The sequence below is a fragment of the Cataglyphis hispanica genome, chromosome 4, assembly GCF_021464435.1.
Source record: "Cataglyphis hispanica isolate Lineage 1 chromosome 4, ULB_Chis1_1.0, whole genome shotgun sequence".
NCBI classification, from domain to species: domain Eukaryota; kingdom Metazoa; phylum Arthropoda; class Insecta; order Hymenoptera; family Formicidae; genus Cataglyphis; species Cataglyphis hispanica.
In genome coordinates, this window is record NC_065957.1 from 3,875,797 (window position 1) to 3,894,516 (window position 18,720).

At 42.5% G+C, this 18,720-nt stretch overlaps 1 protein-coding gene across 2 annotated transcripts; it reads right to left on the reverse strand.

Moving 5' to 3' along the window:
• Nucleotides 1-1,387: 1,387 nt before the first annotated feature.
• Nucleotides 1,388-14,344, reverse strand: LOC126849325 (neurotrimin-like). Of its 2 annotated transcripts, none has more exons than XM_050591052.1 (5): nt 13,570-14,344; nt 8,131-8,282; nt 6,009-6,216; nt 5,595-5,891; nt 1,388-5,285 (listed from the first exon to the last, which is right to left on the reverse strand). In XM_050591052.1, exons 1-5 carry the CDS (start codon nt 13,628-13,630, stop codon nt 5,101-5,103), a joined length of 903 nt encoding a protein of 300 aa, XP_050447009.1. In that variant the 5' UTR covers nt 13,631-14,344; the 3' UTR covers nt 1,388-5,100. The 2 variants fall into 2 exon arrangements, with proteins under 2 accessions (XP_050447009.1, XP_050447008.1); XM_050591051.1 differs by having other exon boundaries at nt 13,561-14,342.
• Nucleotides 14,345-18,720: the final 4,376 nt, after the last annotated feature.

Below are 18,720 nucleotides of genomic sequence, written 5' to 3' on the forward strand. Positions count from 1 at the left end.
AAAATTCATTTACGAGATACGAATACACTAATAGAAGTCGTGAAGAAAAAGAAATTCGCATGATCGTAGCGAGGATCCGGGAGCTCCAATACAGCAATCGAAGAGCTTGCAGAAGAAAGAATTTTTAGCAAGTTTTCTTCGTTCCGTTCTCCGACGATGTGTTTCGAGAAAAACTGGAATTAAATAGATAAGCCCGCGATCGGCAACGTCGAACGGAAAGAAGTATACGCAACACTTAAGGACTACAATAGATTTTGGTACAAAAATTCAATGCTGTTCTACATTAGAATTAGATTTCAAGACGACGTTTCTCTCTCAATTAGATTTTTTTTTTCGTCGTCCCGCCGTCTCGTTATTTTCTTCTCTTTAGTTATCTCTTCTTTTTGCGGTGAAGCAAAAGGGCGACGGGGACGAGCGCGAAATTGCGTTTCTTCTTCCACCCCGCGAGGGGGAGGTCCCTGTCAAAGCGAGAAAAAGAAAGGTCGCGAAGAATGTAATCGCGGCAGCGGCCTCGCGCAAAGATTGTTTTCAAATCTTTTCGTCTATGACGGTATTCAGATGAACCTCGCGAGGCGCGGGAAGAAGAAAAGGCGGAAACGATATAAGGATGCACCGTATCCCCGATCGACCCTTTTTATCTTAAAATGTGTCATTCGACCAACGCCTTGATACACGTCAGTCCAACGAACTTCTCTCAATGTACGCGTTTAGATGTGCGTATGTGTGTGTGTACGTGTGTATGTGCTGTGTATATATGCGTGTGGCTTATTTTTCTCTCGCTTTCGCATTCCCTTTCATGCCGTTTTTCTTTCAGTCTTTTCGTCGCTCTCACGCAAACAAACTCACACACACTCTAAAGCCGTACGTTCGCATTCGAGCCGCGTATAGTATTACAGTCGCACGCGCATTCACTCCGCCAGGCTATTATGTCCGACAATATATCTGCATTTTTATATCCATTAGTTTTCTCTTACGCTAGGCATTAATTAGTGTGTTACATCTAGTCGCGTGTGGCCGGCCCGTGCTATCCACGAGCGCGCTCACGGAGAAACGTGCGCGTTTCGCTTTCCTTTAGCACTCGGACACACCGGCGTGCCATGGAAAAGCGTGCGCGCCGGTGCTTGAGTTCCGCTTCCGATCTTCGCGTGACTTTTCCGTTAATCTTCGACGATCTACTCGAAGAATTTGTCGCGCCTAGACGCGATAAGACGCGTCTGTTTAAAAAAGGTCTCCGAATGGAAATCTAGGAAATATCCTGACGCGTGAAGATCGTAATAATTTTCACATTTCGATCACGAGATACACCCGCGAATGTTCGAGAATCGAAATAAAAGTCTCTCGGACGATTTTTTGAGAACATCGTATACATATGTTTACGCGCGGCATCTTTCTTTTTTTTTTTTTTTTTTCTTTTTGCTTTTCGATCGAGAAAATCTCCCGTCTCGCCTTTTGCGATACCGTGCGTGATACCCGAGCCGGTTAGCACAGGCGGCCAGACCCATTCCAATGCGTGTTTTACGATCCGAAAAATTACACAGTAACGTTATTTAGTTTATTTTTTTTTTCTTGTTTCTTTAGTGTGTAACACGTACGGCATATCATTAATTAACGTTACGTTATTTATACGCTATATTATGTTATTTACAATCACATGAATCGTAGATATTCTAACGAATCGTTCGTCTCCTGCCGGTGTCCTCGTATTTTACGATGTATATTTTCTCTCTCTCTCTCTCTCTTTCCTTCTTCTCTCCCTCTCTCTCTCTCTCTTTCTCTCTGCCTTTCTCATATCTCTCTTCAGGACTTTCCTTCCAAATATTATCTCAACGAGAACTTACGCCCTATTCGTTTTATGTGCGCCCCTCGTTCGTGCGAGCTGAAACTTGTTCAATATTCAACACCCATGTGCAACGTATTTGCGCGCGTACACATATACATATATATATTTCTGTTCGTTTGTATATATATATATATATATATATATATATTTATATATATAGATTTATTTATATATATAATATTATAAAAAACAGTATATTTCTTCTAGTACACTTGCGAGAAGAAAGCAAATTCGCGGGGGGCGCGTGAGCACCCACCGGAAAGCCGTACGCTCGTTCGCTAAATTATACAACCGATCATGCTCAGAGGCAGCACGCCGCGGGCCAAAACCGTCATTATAATACGCGAAATGTTATCGAAAAGGGAATTATCGAAAGTATCCGCTTATTATTAAATATCTATGAAACATTCAATAATCCATAAAAAAATTCATTTCGAAAAAGAATCAAAGTAAGATATTTAAAATATCTATAAAACTTGTGTAGATTATATTATACGTGTATATTTATAAATCTTTTAGGTAATTGTTTACATTAACTTACACCTCACGGATTGTTTTCATTTTTACATGTATTATTGAGGGCACATTCCTAAGTAACACGCACTTTGAATTTTGCGGCGCTCTCTTCTGGTTTCCGAGATATGCGATATTTTGAAATATCATAATTTTCGCATTTATTTCTATGATCTTATCACTATATCTCACGTGTTTATGTTCTTTTTTTTTGTTTACATTTGCGTCACTGTCAGTATACATTTTTACTTAAGAATTTCTTTTTTTTGTCTACTTTACTCAATTGCTAATCCACGCAAAGCGAGGTTCAACGCAAACCTACGTAGTGCATACTCTAGTTTTTTGATAGTGGAAAGAATTCATATCAAGCAGGGGGAGGAGGGGCGGAACATACTATCTCCACGCATATATTTTTTAATGCGAAGTAAGATTCTACATGGATTTACAACTTTCCACTTTATATTTACGCATTAAAAAGTATACGCATGGCGACAGTGTGTTCCGTTCGCCGTGCGGGGGAAGGGGAGGGGGGGCTCCACTATCAAGAAACTAGACACATAAATCTGCGTTGAATCTCGCTTCGTGTGGGAAGTGGAAAAATCCAAGAAGCTTCGTCCCCAGAAATATAAATAAACACTTTTTCCACGTCTGCTTTACACAAATACAACGTATATAAACTTTATTTTTCCTTATTTTATAACAGAAAAAGCATTAAAACTGTGAAACTTTAAAATTGCATATCTCTGGAACCAGAAGAGAGCGCCACAAAATTCAAAGTGAGTTATTTAGAAATGTGCCTTCTATGATATATGTAAAAATGAAAACGATCCATGAGGTATAAGTCAATGTAAACATTTACCATTTTTTATATAGAGCAAATGTCTTCCATATGTCGTAAACGTGAATAAACGTTTAATAGAGAAATCGAGGTATCTTATTAATTTCAAGAATTTTCAAAAAAGAAATTAATTTTATATCTGAATATTAAAATCTCTTTGGAATGTTTATAAATTTTTTCTACATTTCTAAAACATGCAATTTTTTATAAAAACATGATATTCTCGCGAAATATCGCGAAACGATGCGCAAACGAACTGGAAAATGGATCGGTCTTAGCGGCCCACGTCGCGGTAAATTAGCCTGTGCATGCGCGGACGTATGATATTATTTTGATCGGCGTGTATATACTCAATGCGCTTTAATACTAAAATATTGATCGCGGATCGTCTCTAGCCATTTGACGCCTTTGAACGAAGTTAAAGTATTTATAGGGGCAGTGATAATTTTCGTCGCGACATCTCGTCTGGTCTTATGTTCTCACACTCGATAAAAATTATTCGTATTAAAAGTAATATGATGCATTCTGTCTATATATATATATTTCGAATCTATTTTCGTGTTGGAAATATCACGCGATTAAGTTGAATTTGATATGGCAAGACATCGCTTGATATGAATTCTTTTCTTCGGATCGAATATTATCGTCATCGTGTTATTAACACTGGTAACATTTTTCATCTTTCAATAGAATCGTTTTTAGATTCTTTCTATTTTTCCTCACAGGTTTGTTTCACAAACCACTTTGGAAGAACAGATCTGCTGATCGATAAATTTAAAATGATTCTAATCGCTTTTGAGCGCATGTCGACAAATCATCTAAAAGACAATGGTCGAGATTCACTCAATCTCAGGACGATCCTAGATCATGCGATAGACGTCGAGTATAAACACGCTTGTTATAATCAGTCGCTATCGAATATAATAAATCACATCGCATTTCGAAAATTCATCGAACAAGTTTCAATTCTATTCGAGCGGCGCGGACGAAGTGTTTCTGTTTTTTTTTTTTTCCCATTCTCATAACGGTTCTTTCTCTTCTCGTCACTCATCGAGGTTCCTCTTTTTTCTTCTCTCTTTCTCTCTCTCTCTCTCTCATTCGTTTTTCATCCCTACATATATTTCTCGTCACATTATCGCCTTCTTGTAACGGGCGCTACGAAACTACCCAACGCCCTCGCGACAAGATCTCGCGATCATTTTTAGAGCGCTCCTTTTTGAGATTTCGTAAGTTTCTACCGTGTCGGGCTAACACAAACGGGAAGTACGTGAAACAATTTTGCAAACGTAAAGGCACAAAGGCGAACGCGTCTTTGAAGAAACATATGCGAATAAACTCTAATAAAATAATGATTACTTTAGATAAAGTTTCTAAAAAATGTATTATAAGATCAGTAAACGGGGAGCTTTATGCGCGCATAAAATTGTCATTTTATTCGCGATCCATTTTTTACTGAAAATTTTTAAACGCTTCACTGTTCACGGACCACCCGTTCATTTATTCAAACTCGACCTAATTTATATTTTTGACAGTGTCAAAAATTTCATAGCTTCTCCAGCGCGTATAGTTCTCGCAGCAATTTAACAAGAATTTATATAATTAACTAAGTCCTAATTTCTAACGGCCGGATCACTGTCTCGATAATCGAGATAAACCTCTAACTCTTACTTCGAGAAAAAACATACTACCACCACAATCATTATTCTTCGCTTTCTCTCTCTCTCTCTCTCTCTTTTTCTCTCTATCATTTTACCTTCCGTCTTTTTAATCCTGTCACCTTCGTCTTTTTTGTTTCTGATCTCGAGAAATCGGTCCGCAACATCGAGGATCTCTTCTCTCGAGGTAGTCGGGGTCTCGTAGCAGGAGATAATCGATTATACGCGTATTTCATCCTTGCGCTCTTGCCTGATTATCGTTCCGTCGCAAAGTAAGATGGATTTTTCGAGTAGAGAACCATAAGGATCAGAAGAACGAGGACGAACGGGCGGCTGCCGTGACTCGAGTACAATGTTACCACTCCTGCCAGCCACCACAGAGTGGGATAGCCACCCGGCGCTGAACTGATACCTCTCTGAATCGCCGCGGGATGTTCCCCTAAAAAAAAAAAAAACCCGTCCGATATATTTGCATCGCGAAACAACAATAGACAAGATAATAAAATCATGAAAACTGCGATCCGTATTCGTGCCACGTTCGTAATTGTTATATTTCTCATTTTTTAAGCGTTTTGTAAAAGTCTGTTCGTGCGTATTAAAAAGTACGACAGTGCATGAATTATACATGAGAAAAGTTTACATTTTTAGGAAAAGAGAAAAAGTTTGGAACTCTGCCCTGTTTTAATTTTAATTTCTACAGACAATTTTTTTCTCCTCTCCCCGAAGCGAGATGAACTGTTCCACTCACCGTTTAGCACGTGCAGCTGCACGCTCGCGCTATCCAGGTTACTCGGGCTGCAAGTATAGTTACCCGAGTCCTCTCGCCTCGCGTTGTGAATCACGAGGCTGCTCACCGTATCTTGATCGATCCTCTTCGTTTGAATGTCGATCTTGCCCAGCTGATAATTTAGAACGCGATCGCCCTCGTGGTACCAGAAAACGTAGAACGGGCCCTCGAGGGATTGCTTTATCACGCATCGTATTGCGACTGTACTTCCGGTCTTCACGTACATGTCACGATCCCCCAAGATCTCGATCTTTGGCACTGCAACATGATTTCGATATTCGATTATTTAATATTTCCGTTTTTTTTTTCCTTTTCTTATATTTCTTTTTCTTTAAACTATAAATAATCGATTTAATAGTTCCGCTTGCGACTCACCGACGATGTTGAGCTTGATGATGTGACTCTTTTTCGGGTCTGTCGAGATTTGGCACTCGTACTCGCCTTCGTCGCGCGCTTGGACATATTTCACTTGCAGCGTCCACGTGTCCGCCTCCCCGAAAATCGCCTGGAACCTTTCGTCCGGAATGAACATGGTTCTATCCACCGAGAGAATATGCGAATCTCTTCTTCTGATCCAGGAAACCTTTGAATTGTCCGAAATTAATTGCTGTCTTAAATAAAATTTTCATATTAAATTTTTCATTAAATTTTTCACATATATAGGATCCCTTTATAATTATTTGACAATTACCGATCGTAAATTTAAGTTTTATTAATTTCCATTGAGATCTGTTATTTTTTATCTTCCTTTTTGATTATAAAACAAACGATATCTTTAAGAAATTTTTCTAAACATATCTGAGACCTTTTACTCTCGTTTTCATCAGCCTTCATTCTTCTAATCACATTAACTTGATCTCAGAATCATCAGACTGTCGCCAGTCATTATTCGCAATTGAGTGGATATCGAGAGAGGCGGAAAAAGTTGAGGTTGCGTATAAAAAGCTCGGTAAGTATAAGGAGCAGCGGCAAGATAGGGCGAAAAAATAAGGAAGGTTACATTCCGCTTGTTCCGATTCCGAACGATCAATCTTCCGCTTCTTCGTCGCGTAGTTAATTTATCGTTCATCGACCGGACGGCTCGCGCGCGCTCGACGGAAATCTAGATGGTGCACAAATACGACGGTGGCCCGACGTGTCGTCGAAAAACGAAGGTGAGGTACGAATATACATTTAATTCGCCGGCCTGATAAGGATCGAGGCGGCGACGACGACGGCAGCGGCCCTTAAGTACGCCTTGCGGGATTATACGAGAGTCGCGTGTTACCGGATACTTAATCTCCGACCGCGTGCCAATAGACGACGTGTACACCCTGTATACTCGAAGTATTCGCTTGCGTACACGTTGGAGAAGTTCGTTAACGAGGGGACCACCTTTGAGCGTACTCTGCGTGCCAACAGGAATTACGCGTCCGATGACGACCACCCCATAAAACCCCGCTCCACTCCTTGACACGAGTTTCCGATTACCGTTTCGCGATGAGGGTTGCGGGAGCGTGCGGAAAGACCGGATGAAAAGCAAATCATTAATAGATTGGCGTTTTATTAGCCAAGTAAATTGATTGGACGATGGGAACCGCAGTCGCAATTCACGATTTAATACCACGAGACACGTGGGCGGATTATCTGTCGCGCGGGTAGTTATCCGTCACAAGGGGAAATAGGACGAGCGCGCGATAGCGGTTGTGAAATATTATTAATCATGTCGTTGTAATTTATAGTTTATAGACTTTGGATAGTAGATCGGTTGCGAGCTGCCGTTTGGTTGGCGTTTTTTTCCGAGATGTTGAAAAAAAAAAAATGATAGAACGGAAATAAATCTTGTCACTTTTTTGTGCCCGATCATAATCCCCTGAGAGCTTGATGTTAATAAAATAGAGATCAAGATGTGGGCACTTGTGTATTTTAAATAAATTTAGCTTGTTTGAAGAGAAGCGACGAATTGATATTCAAGTGACACGAATACAAGGGAACAAAGTAATTGTCTTTCCAACTCCCTCTCGTGCTCGATTTACTTGTAATAATCTGTCTTGTGTTTTTTTTCACGTCGTCATCATTATCGTATCTCAAATAGAATCTCATTGTCAAAGAACTGTCAGGCAGGAATTTTGCCATTACGCGCCGATATCCGTCAAATAAGCTCGTTAATAAATCAAACTGTCAATACACGTAACATATGAAGCAACATCCTCGACCTATTAAAGATGCGGGAGACGATATGACAAGGACAAATTAGGTCTCTCGATTCAAAGGCGCGATGACAGTTGTATTGAAATGTATGAGAATCCACATTATCTTTACGATAAAGTTATCTTTAAAATAAAGATAGTATAGTAATATATGAAATATAAGACGTAAATGCTGTGAGGGTGTCATGCTATTAAGACATTAATTTTAGTTTGTCAGAAAAGTTGGAAACATTCTGAGATTTTATTTCCGATGCTTACAGTTTGTTTTTTTTAGGTCGACGCTTTAATTATATCGTGAAATAACTTACTGATTTGTTACCAAGCTGCCGCACTTTGCACGGTAGGTAAGCGTGAGTGCCCAGCTGCGCTGTGATATTCGTTGGAGTGTTCGAGTCAAAGTAAGGCCCCGTGTAAATCCCGTCGAACCTCTTCACCAACGAATGAGATCTCGTACTCACCCCTGCAAAAGAAACCCCGTGCTCTCAGAAAGAGTGTCTCGCGTGTGTGTATGCCTCGGTATATCGTTGCGTGCAATCACGAGACGGAGAAACTCGGGCGCAATGCGGAGATACGACGAAAGTATGTATGTATACAGATATCCTTTCGGCGAAACGAAAATCGCGAATGCGTGAACTGCGCGAATTATCGGCGCTGCATCCTTAAAACCTTATTTGTATAATTTCGCCCGCATCGTGGTCGTCGGCGCACGTTATGCGGCAAATTAACATGGAAGGAATGACGTTAGTCTCGCAATGGAATAATAAAGCCGAGCCAGTCCTCGAAGAGAAGACTATTCCGCATTCGTGCGACTCGTATTCGTTCGCTCGTGCGCGCGCTACGCTATTCGGAATAAATCCTATCGTGGAGACCTCCGCCAAGGTACCATCCCCGAGGGAAATGGATACTAATCCCAGGGATTCCGATCCGGGAAATCTAAAGGCGAATCAGCATTCGGCGAGAAAGAGAGAAAGAGAGAGAGAGGGGAAGAGAGAGAGACATGGGCGTCTTTCCAACGACCTTGACGATATCACATCCGATCTAATATTCGATCGGTAACGCGCGGGATCTCGCGGACTGGCTCGTTCGGTTTCGCACGGCCATTACGGTGGCCATCGAGGAACGCTTGCCAGATAAGTGTAATAAATGATATCCTGAATCACGACAAAAGAATATTTTACGCGTATAGGAATAGTTGACTAAATTAATAAATTGTTCTCTGTAAAGTAAATTTTTTAATATTTAACTCATTTTACATTTCATCTTTCATTTCAATATACGTCGACTGCATATCAATATACTATTTTATTAATTAGTAGAACTGGATTTGTAGTTGACGTTATTAATTTCTCCGAGTCTTTTGATTTACGTAAGACGCATACATGTGTCGTCTCGTTATCAAGATTTGCCGAAACTTTGACAAATAACAAAGCTGTTGATAATTACGCTTAATTAAGATCACGAGCGCGATAAGCGCGACGTGATAAGAAATAAATATGAAATCGCTCGTATACGCTCGATGCTAACCTCGCTCCACACGGCTTATCGCGCATCGATTGTTCTACTTATGCACAAGAAAATCACAGCCGCTGCAACGGCGCTAATTATTGTTTCAGTCAAGTTAAACGCAGGGTAATGAATCATGAATTTATCTTGACGGACAATCGGCAAGCTAAGATAAACAATGGCAATAAAATTTTCGTCCATTTATTTTTTTCATAATTTTAAACAAAGTTTTTCTTTACATTTACAGAAATTTAACATAACTCCAACGAAAGAAAGAGAGAAAGTTATGAAGATTCTGAAATAATATCTTTTCTTAAATTTATCATTTTCAACTTTCGAAAAGAAAAAAGACCATCCTATTGTCACGTATTGATTTTTCGCGATGATCCATATATAATGCTCGCGAGCGATCAATAAGATAATCTTCATCACCTCTTGCGATAAAAAAAAAGAAAAACAATTTGGTTCATTATTTTATGATAAAATCACGTCATCCCGTTGTAACTATATCCTCGTAATTTCGTAGCCGTCGAATCCATTTGCCCCGACACGTTTCCGTAGAAAGGGCGACTAGATTGACAATCAGCGCGCGACGACGAGTTCTGTATTGTCGAATGCATCGTAGATACGAATCCGCGTTGAGGTGAGGCCTGTTATCGGTCCTCCTCTCGCGCAGCCGATCCTGTCGATCTTGAGGAACGTAAAATCTGCGCAGCTGCGCGCACGCGCCCCGCGGACTTAAGCTCTCCTTCGCCTCTCGTCACCGAGTCGAGATTACTTGCCTACCGCGAAGGAGGGCACAACAAATATCGTACGCTAGATGCAGTCGCCCCAAATGTTTCTTTTTTTTCACTTCGTGTGGCCGAGCCGAATTATGCGGAGATCGCGATAGTTCCTCGGGGGTGCGTAATAGTGGCGCTTATCTCGAGATTAAATCAGGTAAAGAAACACTCCTCGCGGGCAGAAGTTAATCGGATAACACGTGGCGCGGATATGCATCATGTTGTGAAACGTGTAATTTCGCAATGTAATGGTCTAAAGCGTGCACTCTCATTAATGAATAATCGAATGCGTTTATGTATACGCGCTAGGCGCGAATGCGATGACGAGCGTGGGCGCGACTGGCAGGTGCATTATTCATGTCGACGTTTTGTAAGTTGGATTGCGCCGACCCCGTCGCACAATCTCGTGAAGGGAAATCTCGTGCGTGGAAATCACGTACGCCCTGTTTACCGGGGATCCCGATAAAAACTGTAAAGCTCGGACGACAACGCGCTATTCTCACGATCGTACCTTATTTAAGAGTGTTGAAATAAACTGTATCGTATATATATATTCTGAAAGCGTAAAATGTGGATATTTTGATCGCGTCGCTTCGATTATTTATTATTGTCAATTAGCGTTAAAAGCTGTCCGGGTTTTACGAAGCTCTCTGAATGAAAAAAAGAACAACAGAATGAAAAAAAATAGCATTCGATAAATCTGTCAAGAAGCGAAAACTATAGAAATCCGTAGAAAGGCGGCTTTTTTGTAAATATATAATACTTTGCGCGACAATAAGTCGCGAAGGTGTCTCGCCGATGCGTGTCCCCGCTGTGTAATCGAGCGTGGGTGAAACGTGATCGCTAGAGAGACAAAGGAGGGTGCGGGAAGAAGTAAATTTCTCGGAAACAGAAGACGAATCTAAAATCGTATATATTTCCCGAGAGACAAAGACTCTACCCGATGTGCAGAGAGACTCAAGCTCCGGGAGGGCTGGCGTTTCCTTTCCCACTTTATCAGAACGACACGTACGCATGCCCGTGCAGTTTTACGACGTCATCGTGTACTAAACTGCCACATAAATCCTAGTTTTTAGCTCCTGAAAGATTATTTCCCCTCCGACGCGTGACGCGATTTTATAATAACTCAACTCGCGACGGCCTTATATTGAAATATCCCCGTAACGTGCGAGCTCGTATTAATCCTATCCCTTGTGCTAAGAATAATTTAATGTCACGCGCGAGAGAGTGTGGCATTTTGTATATAACAATCTTTTTTCCCGTTTATAATAATTATAATAAATATAGATTCCAATACAAAATAAATATAGATTTCAACACGAAATAAAATATAGACTTTATTTGATTATTATTATTGAGAATTATAGACGAAATGCTCTTGTTCTCCCTCGTTTGTCCGCGGAATTCTGATTTCTCGAATGCTTCCAACAATGCTACAAGCTCGCCAAAGTAATATCACGTTTTACACAAATCTATTTTGCGGAGCCAAAATGACTTCTCGCTGTTTCGCTCGTGCAACGTCTCGAGTCAGTAGTTTAGCCGTGAGTTGTGGCAGCCGCGTTGATAGCGCGTCGAACTTCTCCATTTCCGGAGAACGACCGAAGCGGTCCGCGGTTAATCACCGGTGAGGTATAATCAGTGATTGTACAGAAGCACGCCTAAGACGTGTGCGTGCATATATATATATATATATATATATATATATATACACGCGAATACTACGGATCGAAAGCGTATAATGTATCGCCGAAGTGATGTCGGAATAAACTCGCCGTTACCGGGTCTGAACTTCTCGTAGCAGCTTCTCGTAATCAAGAGTAATTAGTGTACTTTTGAAGTGGTTTACCCAGAGAGAAACTACGCTGATACTAAGTAAATTATTCGACGAACCGATTGCATATCGACAGGAACGGCAGTGTCGATGGACTTTCTACGCGGTTATGAGAGGCAGGCGAAGTCCGTGGTGATAATCGGATTTTATCGGCGCTTCGGATTTTCCGTTCACGCTCCGTTACTCCCAGAATTGATTACGCCTCGCTGAAGAGACAGGCTTGCGAGCGAGGCCGACCTTTAAGCAGATATTCTTCCGCGAGTGATTGCGTCACTCGTGGTTAAAAACCCTTAACGGAATCATATATTTGCGTCATTTATTCAATTCAGAAATTTCTTTGGCATTTCGAAACTAATCCTGCACTTGGTACCACTCTCTTTCTCTCTCCTTCGTTTCTTTTTATCAAGATAAGAGCTTCTACATTTTAGGATGAAAAGATGGTTTTCAAGATAGATTGAATCTTACACCTAGAAACAAATTACATTTATATTTAAAGAAATGCCTTCAAACTGGTTGTTTTACAAACTTTTAAAAAAAGTTTATCCCTTTCGACAAATTTGATCGAATTCATGTTTAAAGAGTCGTCGAGTTTCATCCCGCGAAACATCTCGACGATTGCTATCTCGTAAATACGTGCGTTTCTTGTCATCCATAAATGGATAGATTCTCCAGAACGATGCTGTGATGTTTCTATTTGACGAGCGGGCTTTAAAACACGACTGCATCGCGATGATGCAGCCGCGCGAGATGAAATCGATAGACACGTCCCTGAACGACGTCACGGGGGGGGAGAGGAAGACGGGGGCTGTCGTTCGTCTCCCTCCTTCGTCTTCGTCGCCCGATGACGGAATCATCGAGACGACACGTAGAGATCCCGCAGGGTCGGGCGGAGAAGAGGCTGACAAAGAGGAGAATGTCATAGGAGTAAGGGACAAAAGAGATATATATATATATATATATATATATATATATATATATATATATATATATATATATATAAAGGGAGACGTAGAGAAAAGTATGGAGGGAGGTACAATGCTGCGGCGCGACAAACAAGGGTGGCGCTAGATACGGTCCTGGACCGGGACCGGAGGTTGTGCCCCCTTTTCTACCCTCCATCCCTCTCCCGTTCGAACTTCTCTCTTCCGTTCTTTTATCTTTATCCATTCTTGAATCTCGGCCGCGACTTCCTCTTACGCGTATCCGTTGATCGGTCCACGATAGCGCGAAAAATTCGGCGCACGATCGCATCGTACGCATCCGTACGGTGCATGCGGCGTGCGAGGAAGAGAGAGAGAGAGAGAGAGAGATGTATGCAACGTATCGCTACACCCCAAAATCTGATCGATCCATCCGCAGCACGAGTGAAGCCCCACCTCCCCGCAAATCCGTGCGACAACATCGACGGCTTGATCGCAACCTACCTACCCTTACATGCATTGTAAATCGAGAACACCGCTATTGCAGCATCCCTCCCTGAAGCGTCTTCTCTTCTGGAACCATAACCTTCCGCATTTGATATTTCGTCGTCATCTATTTCGCGAATTCGCGTACGGCTAAATAATGTAGCAGTTTCATCGTGCGATCGACAGATCGATAAATCTTTCGCGGATGAAGCTTACCGGTAATACCTAATAGGATCCAGCACACGAGGCACAGGACGTAGTAGTTGACGTAGGAGGACCTCCTCATGATGATCACGACGACAACAATGATGATGATGACGACGACGACGACGACGACGGCGTAACTGTCCCTGAATCCACTGACATCTCATGGAACACCTCGGTGCATCCCCTTCTCCCGGTACTTCCTTTGCTTAATAATCATCCGTCGTCGTCCCGCTCATCTTCCAGCCTGATGCTACCAGGAGTCGCGCATACTCCCGCGTTATCCGTCGTTGCAACCCTCTCGTTGCAACCTGTTCGTTGCGGCGTTCTCGTCGCGCACTCACCAATTTCTTTCCGTCTCTTCCCTTTTTCCTTTCTCTTCTTCCTTCCAACACTGTGATATCACATTATTTTGCCTTGTGTGGATACTTCGCCGCGCGGATATCTCATCGAACGCAAAACCGGCGGATCACGGCCGAGTTGATCAATCTAGACGAGCGGTCCCCCCGCGCGCAGAATTTATTGTATCCCGATGCAACCGATCCGGGGATGATGCACCGAATCCTCCTTTAATTACTCCAAAGAAGGACGCAAAGTGTGGCGCGCACCAAGGTCACGAAACGATCTGCCTCGACGTTCACAATCGGGATCACCCCCTCCCTTATCTTTTTTTTTTATCCCACGGTTGTTACTCCTCGTTCTGTGCGGACACACGGTATACCTCGGATCGGTCGACAGTAACTATGATACGCGACCGGGCTTTCCCGCACTCGGCTCGTCCGCGGTTTGTCGTCCCGGGCGAAGCTCTGAAACCGCCGGGCCTCCGGTGGCACTGCCCGCGCCCGCCCGGGGATTCCGCGCAGGCGTGCTCTCTCTCTCCTCTCTACTCTACTCCGGCGGCGATCAGTCAGCCTCCTCCTTCCTCGAGGCCTTCTGCCTTTTCCGCTGCCGCCGTCGCCGCCGCCACCACCGTCTTTCACCCCCGCGCTGCGCGCTTCATTCCGCGTCGCGCAGCTTCATCGGCGCTCTACACCCGCTCCAAATTTTTCTTCCCGCTCTTCTCGTCTCCTTCGTTTTTCGCGCCTCCGTCTTTTCGCTTCTCTTTCTTCTTTCTCAGCCGCACGTTGTATTTTCACCGCCCTCGTATGTCCCGTACGACGACAAAACCCACGATCATTGCTCGTCTCGCGAGCGTGGACAAATTTCACGCTCCTTACCGCTCTCACGACATTATTCTCTCTATCTCTCTTCTGTCTGTATATTCTCTCTGGGATGGGAATTGAATGGCGCGCGGGCTCAGACCTCCGCGCGCGTGTCCTGTCTTCCGCCAGCAGTCGAGCTTTAAACACCGCATCTCCGCGCGTAACCAGCGTGTGTCAGGTCGCGCAGCATCGGAGCATTTCCCCGCCCGCATTTCATTCCTGCTCGTTAATGAGCGTTAAAGAGTTTCCGTAGTACTTTAACAGCCTCGTTATTTTTGCCTCTATACTATACTTCTCTCTTTCTCGTGCTCTAAACAATTTCAAATATTACAAATAGTTTTATTTCTTATATTTGCTTTCTGTTTCTCTCGCTCGATTTCAACCGCTATGATCTCGTCTAAATTAATTCTCCAAGTCCCTTCCGGATTTTTGGATTTCTTTATTTTCCTTAAATGTATATCTTTAGATATGTGTGCGTTGTTTTCTTTTCATATTTATGCGTTCCAAAGTTTCTCAACTGGAAACAACTTATGCAACGCGAGAAAGAGATCTCTCGCCAAACGAGACTTAAATTATATTTACACAGATATTTCCCAGAATTGCATTTATATGAGAAAAAGGAATTTTTTTTACGAAAACAATTGTATAATTGGATACGTATTAGTGTGCTACATTAAATAATATTTCTCGGTTACCTACGCAATATGCAAGGTTGAAATTGAGGTAGACCGCCTGGAACGCAATGTCGGAAATGTATTTGGAGCCCCTCGTCTCATCGTGGAGCTCCAACTCGCTTCGCTGTGGACAAATGTTAAGCCGCTTACGGTATGAATCTTATCCCCAGAGACTGATGTGCAGTGGGCTTGGCTATTTAATAAGAAAAAAGTATCGCTGTCGCGCTTTTGTCTCCTTTTCGAACACAACGGGCCGTTCCGTATCAATTTTCTCACTCTTCGAGACACTTGAATAATAATATCGTGTCCCTGATTTTGCTCCACTTTCATTTAATGAACGTCTTTCGATAATATTCGAAAGAAAACTATTTTGCTTTTTTATTATTTGATTTTATACCAATATTTTCTCTGTATTATTTATAATATTGTGTATTTCATTTCGTGTTTAAATTGTGTGCTCCGCTTTATTATTGATATCATATTCGATGTTTTCGTGTAATTTCAGTTGCATTATATTTAATGATTATATTTAATTGTTGCCAATAAATATAATATTACGAATAGATAAATATATTAAGTTCGTCGAGAGACAGATTTCAATTTCGGTGTGCGACAGATTTTGCATAATTTACGATGGAAAGGTTTTCCGTTCGATGTTATCTAGACGAATATCCTTCCAAGCTTTCACGTCCGCTTGCCAAAATTAACCGCCGTCGTCTTTGAAACTAAGTTTTCGTATCACGTCGAGTTCATGGGACATTGACGTAATTTGTAGTATAAGAGAGAGAGAGAGAGAGAGAGTATTTGGTAAATTATACAACTTCTCTTTCCCAGATATATGTATATGATCGACTGATCACATCCACGTCTTTCCCTACTTTAGGACTTTCTTATCTCCTCGCTTACCACCTTTCTTTACTAGCGCATCTTCGGAAAACTAACATTACTCACTCCGTTATTTTGCATAAATAACTATTATTTAAAGAGATTAATTGATCAATGATAGGAAAGGAAAGATTAACTCACTAAAAAACAAATAGAACAAAATTATTCATGAATAAATAAATATTCTTTTATCATACACATTAGGATTCTAAAACAATCCGCTGGGACAAATGATGGTAGTGTACCAACTTTTTTGATGAGAGCAAAAACACCGCCGTGAGATGACTCGGTTCTCGATCGGAGCAGACGAAAGTCGATTGGCTTGTTCGCTCTCGCCGGCCCCCCTTCACCTCACCTTCAGACAACCCAAAGGGTCATATCACCGATGGAAAATCCTACGCTTTTCATGGCGCATCGACCTGGCTGAGACGACGTTAACCTTATCGTCGACTCCAGAATTGCGCGTCACCCGTCGTGGGTTATATCGATAACCCATAGAAAGATAAACTTCTCACGTGGCTGATAAACCCTGGGAAATCTACAAAAAAGCGCGACTCTCTGACGAGCCGATTTGTCTTTTTTTTTTATTGGTGTATCCGTTCCATTTCTCTCTCTCTTTCTTTTCTCTCACTTTTGCGGATGTCACTCTTTTGTCTTGCGACGCGCTGAAACTTTCAGACGCGCTAAATTGCTGGCCCTCCTGCGGGAGAACTCGCGGGAGGAATTACGGGCAGTGCGAGATACATGGCCCGAGAGGGCCATTAATAAAACGTCGTTTACCCTTAAACGATCTCTCCTAGCTTTTGCCATTGTGGCCGCAATTTCGCCGCTGCGTTGGATAGCATGTATGCGTGCGTGCGATTGTCGGTATTTTGAAAGTTAGCCAGGAAAAAATATCCTCGTTGTTGCATCCGTCGCAGCTACTTGTTTGCGCTATACTTTCGTTTGCATGCGGAACTCGCGACGGTTCTTAAGTATATGTATATGTGATGCGTATGTGTGTGTGCACGTGAAGAGGATTTCGGATGGTACAAGAGGAGAAAAAAGTTTTATGAAATATAAACGTGAGCGTCACACGCAGCTGCAGGTGCATCGGACTGCATACAATGTCGTCTTGTATCCCCCGTGCGGAATCTCTTCTCCTTTGCCGCAAATATCTTCGCAACACGTTTATCGGAATTTTTCCCACGATTCATCGGCCGCTACAGACAAAGTTTCTTTATCGATTATATAATCCACGACAAGAAACGTGTGTCCTATAAATTGATAATATTTTCGATAACAATGGTGGAAACGCGTTTCTCTCTCTCTCTCTCTCTCTCTCTCTCTCTCTGTCTATCTTTATTTCTCGACAAACGTTATTGAAAAAACCAATTGACAATCATTTCGTCGCGACGAAATGAAAATATGACAATACATTGAAACGCGAGAAATTTTCTAATTTGCGAGAGAGGAGTAGTATGAGTATTTTGCAGAGCGAAATAAAGACGTCGTGGACGGTAAGCAGGCCGATTATACATCTCGAAAAACGCATTCGCCGTACGTAAACGAACGCGCTGACTTTAACAATTGCAGTTGAGGCGTTTTGTAAATAAATATTTCCGCGCATCCGTCTTTCTCATTATCGCCGTCTCGTGTACGTAGGATTTTTCCGTCGACGGGACGACGATTTTATCCGAGGCCGGATAATTGAGGGTATTACGAAGCGTACGTGATTCCGGGATAATTGGATAACGCGCGGCGGGACGCGAAACTTTTCATGCACTTTGCACGCCTCCGTCATGGCCTTCGCGTCCCTGCCGACCGTTTTGTTTTTCCTCCTTCTCCTCACCCTCTGTGTCCTCTTTCGCCTATCCATTTCCGCGGAAAGTTAATTTGTAGAAAGCTCGCGAAACACGTAGAATAAATACATTCTTCCGTTTTAACAGCGCGGCGGTGGCTCGTGCAGGCATGCCATATCGGTGTCGTTTGTCATGCACGAAGCACGAGCAACGACGTTATCGCGTTCGCGATTAATACCCCTGACAAATCGAGGCACAAAAAGGGAAAGAAACGGCGGAAGCGCAGTGCGGGCTCACGAGAAAGATAGAAGTGTGCGTGTGTATGTGTAAGAGAGAGAGAGAGAGAGAGAGAGAGAGACTGTGTCCTGTTCCCGTTTCGTGAGAAATTATCGACGCGCGACCCACGCGCCTTGAAATTACAGCGCGTTTGTATAGGACGGCCGCGCACTACGTGCTCTTCTTCCACAATTTTCCCTCTGAACGAAAGACCAAGTTTTGCGCGAGTAAAATTGTATGTAGGGTAAAGTGTGTAGGGTAAAATTGAGCGATCGCGTCTATTTTGGCGCGGAGATGTAGGCGAAATTCGATAAAAGCGTGGGTGAAACTGACTGATGTCTCGAATGACGAAAG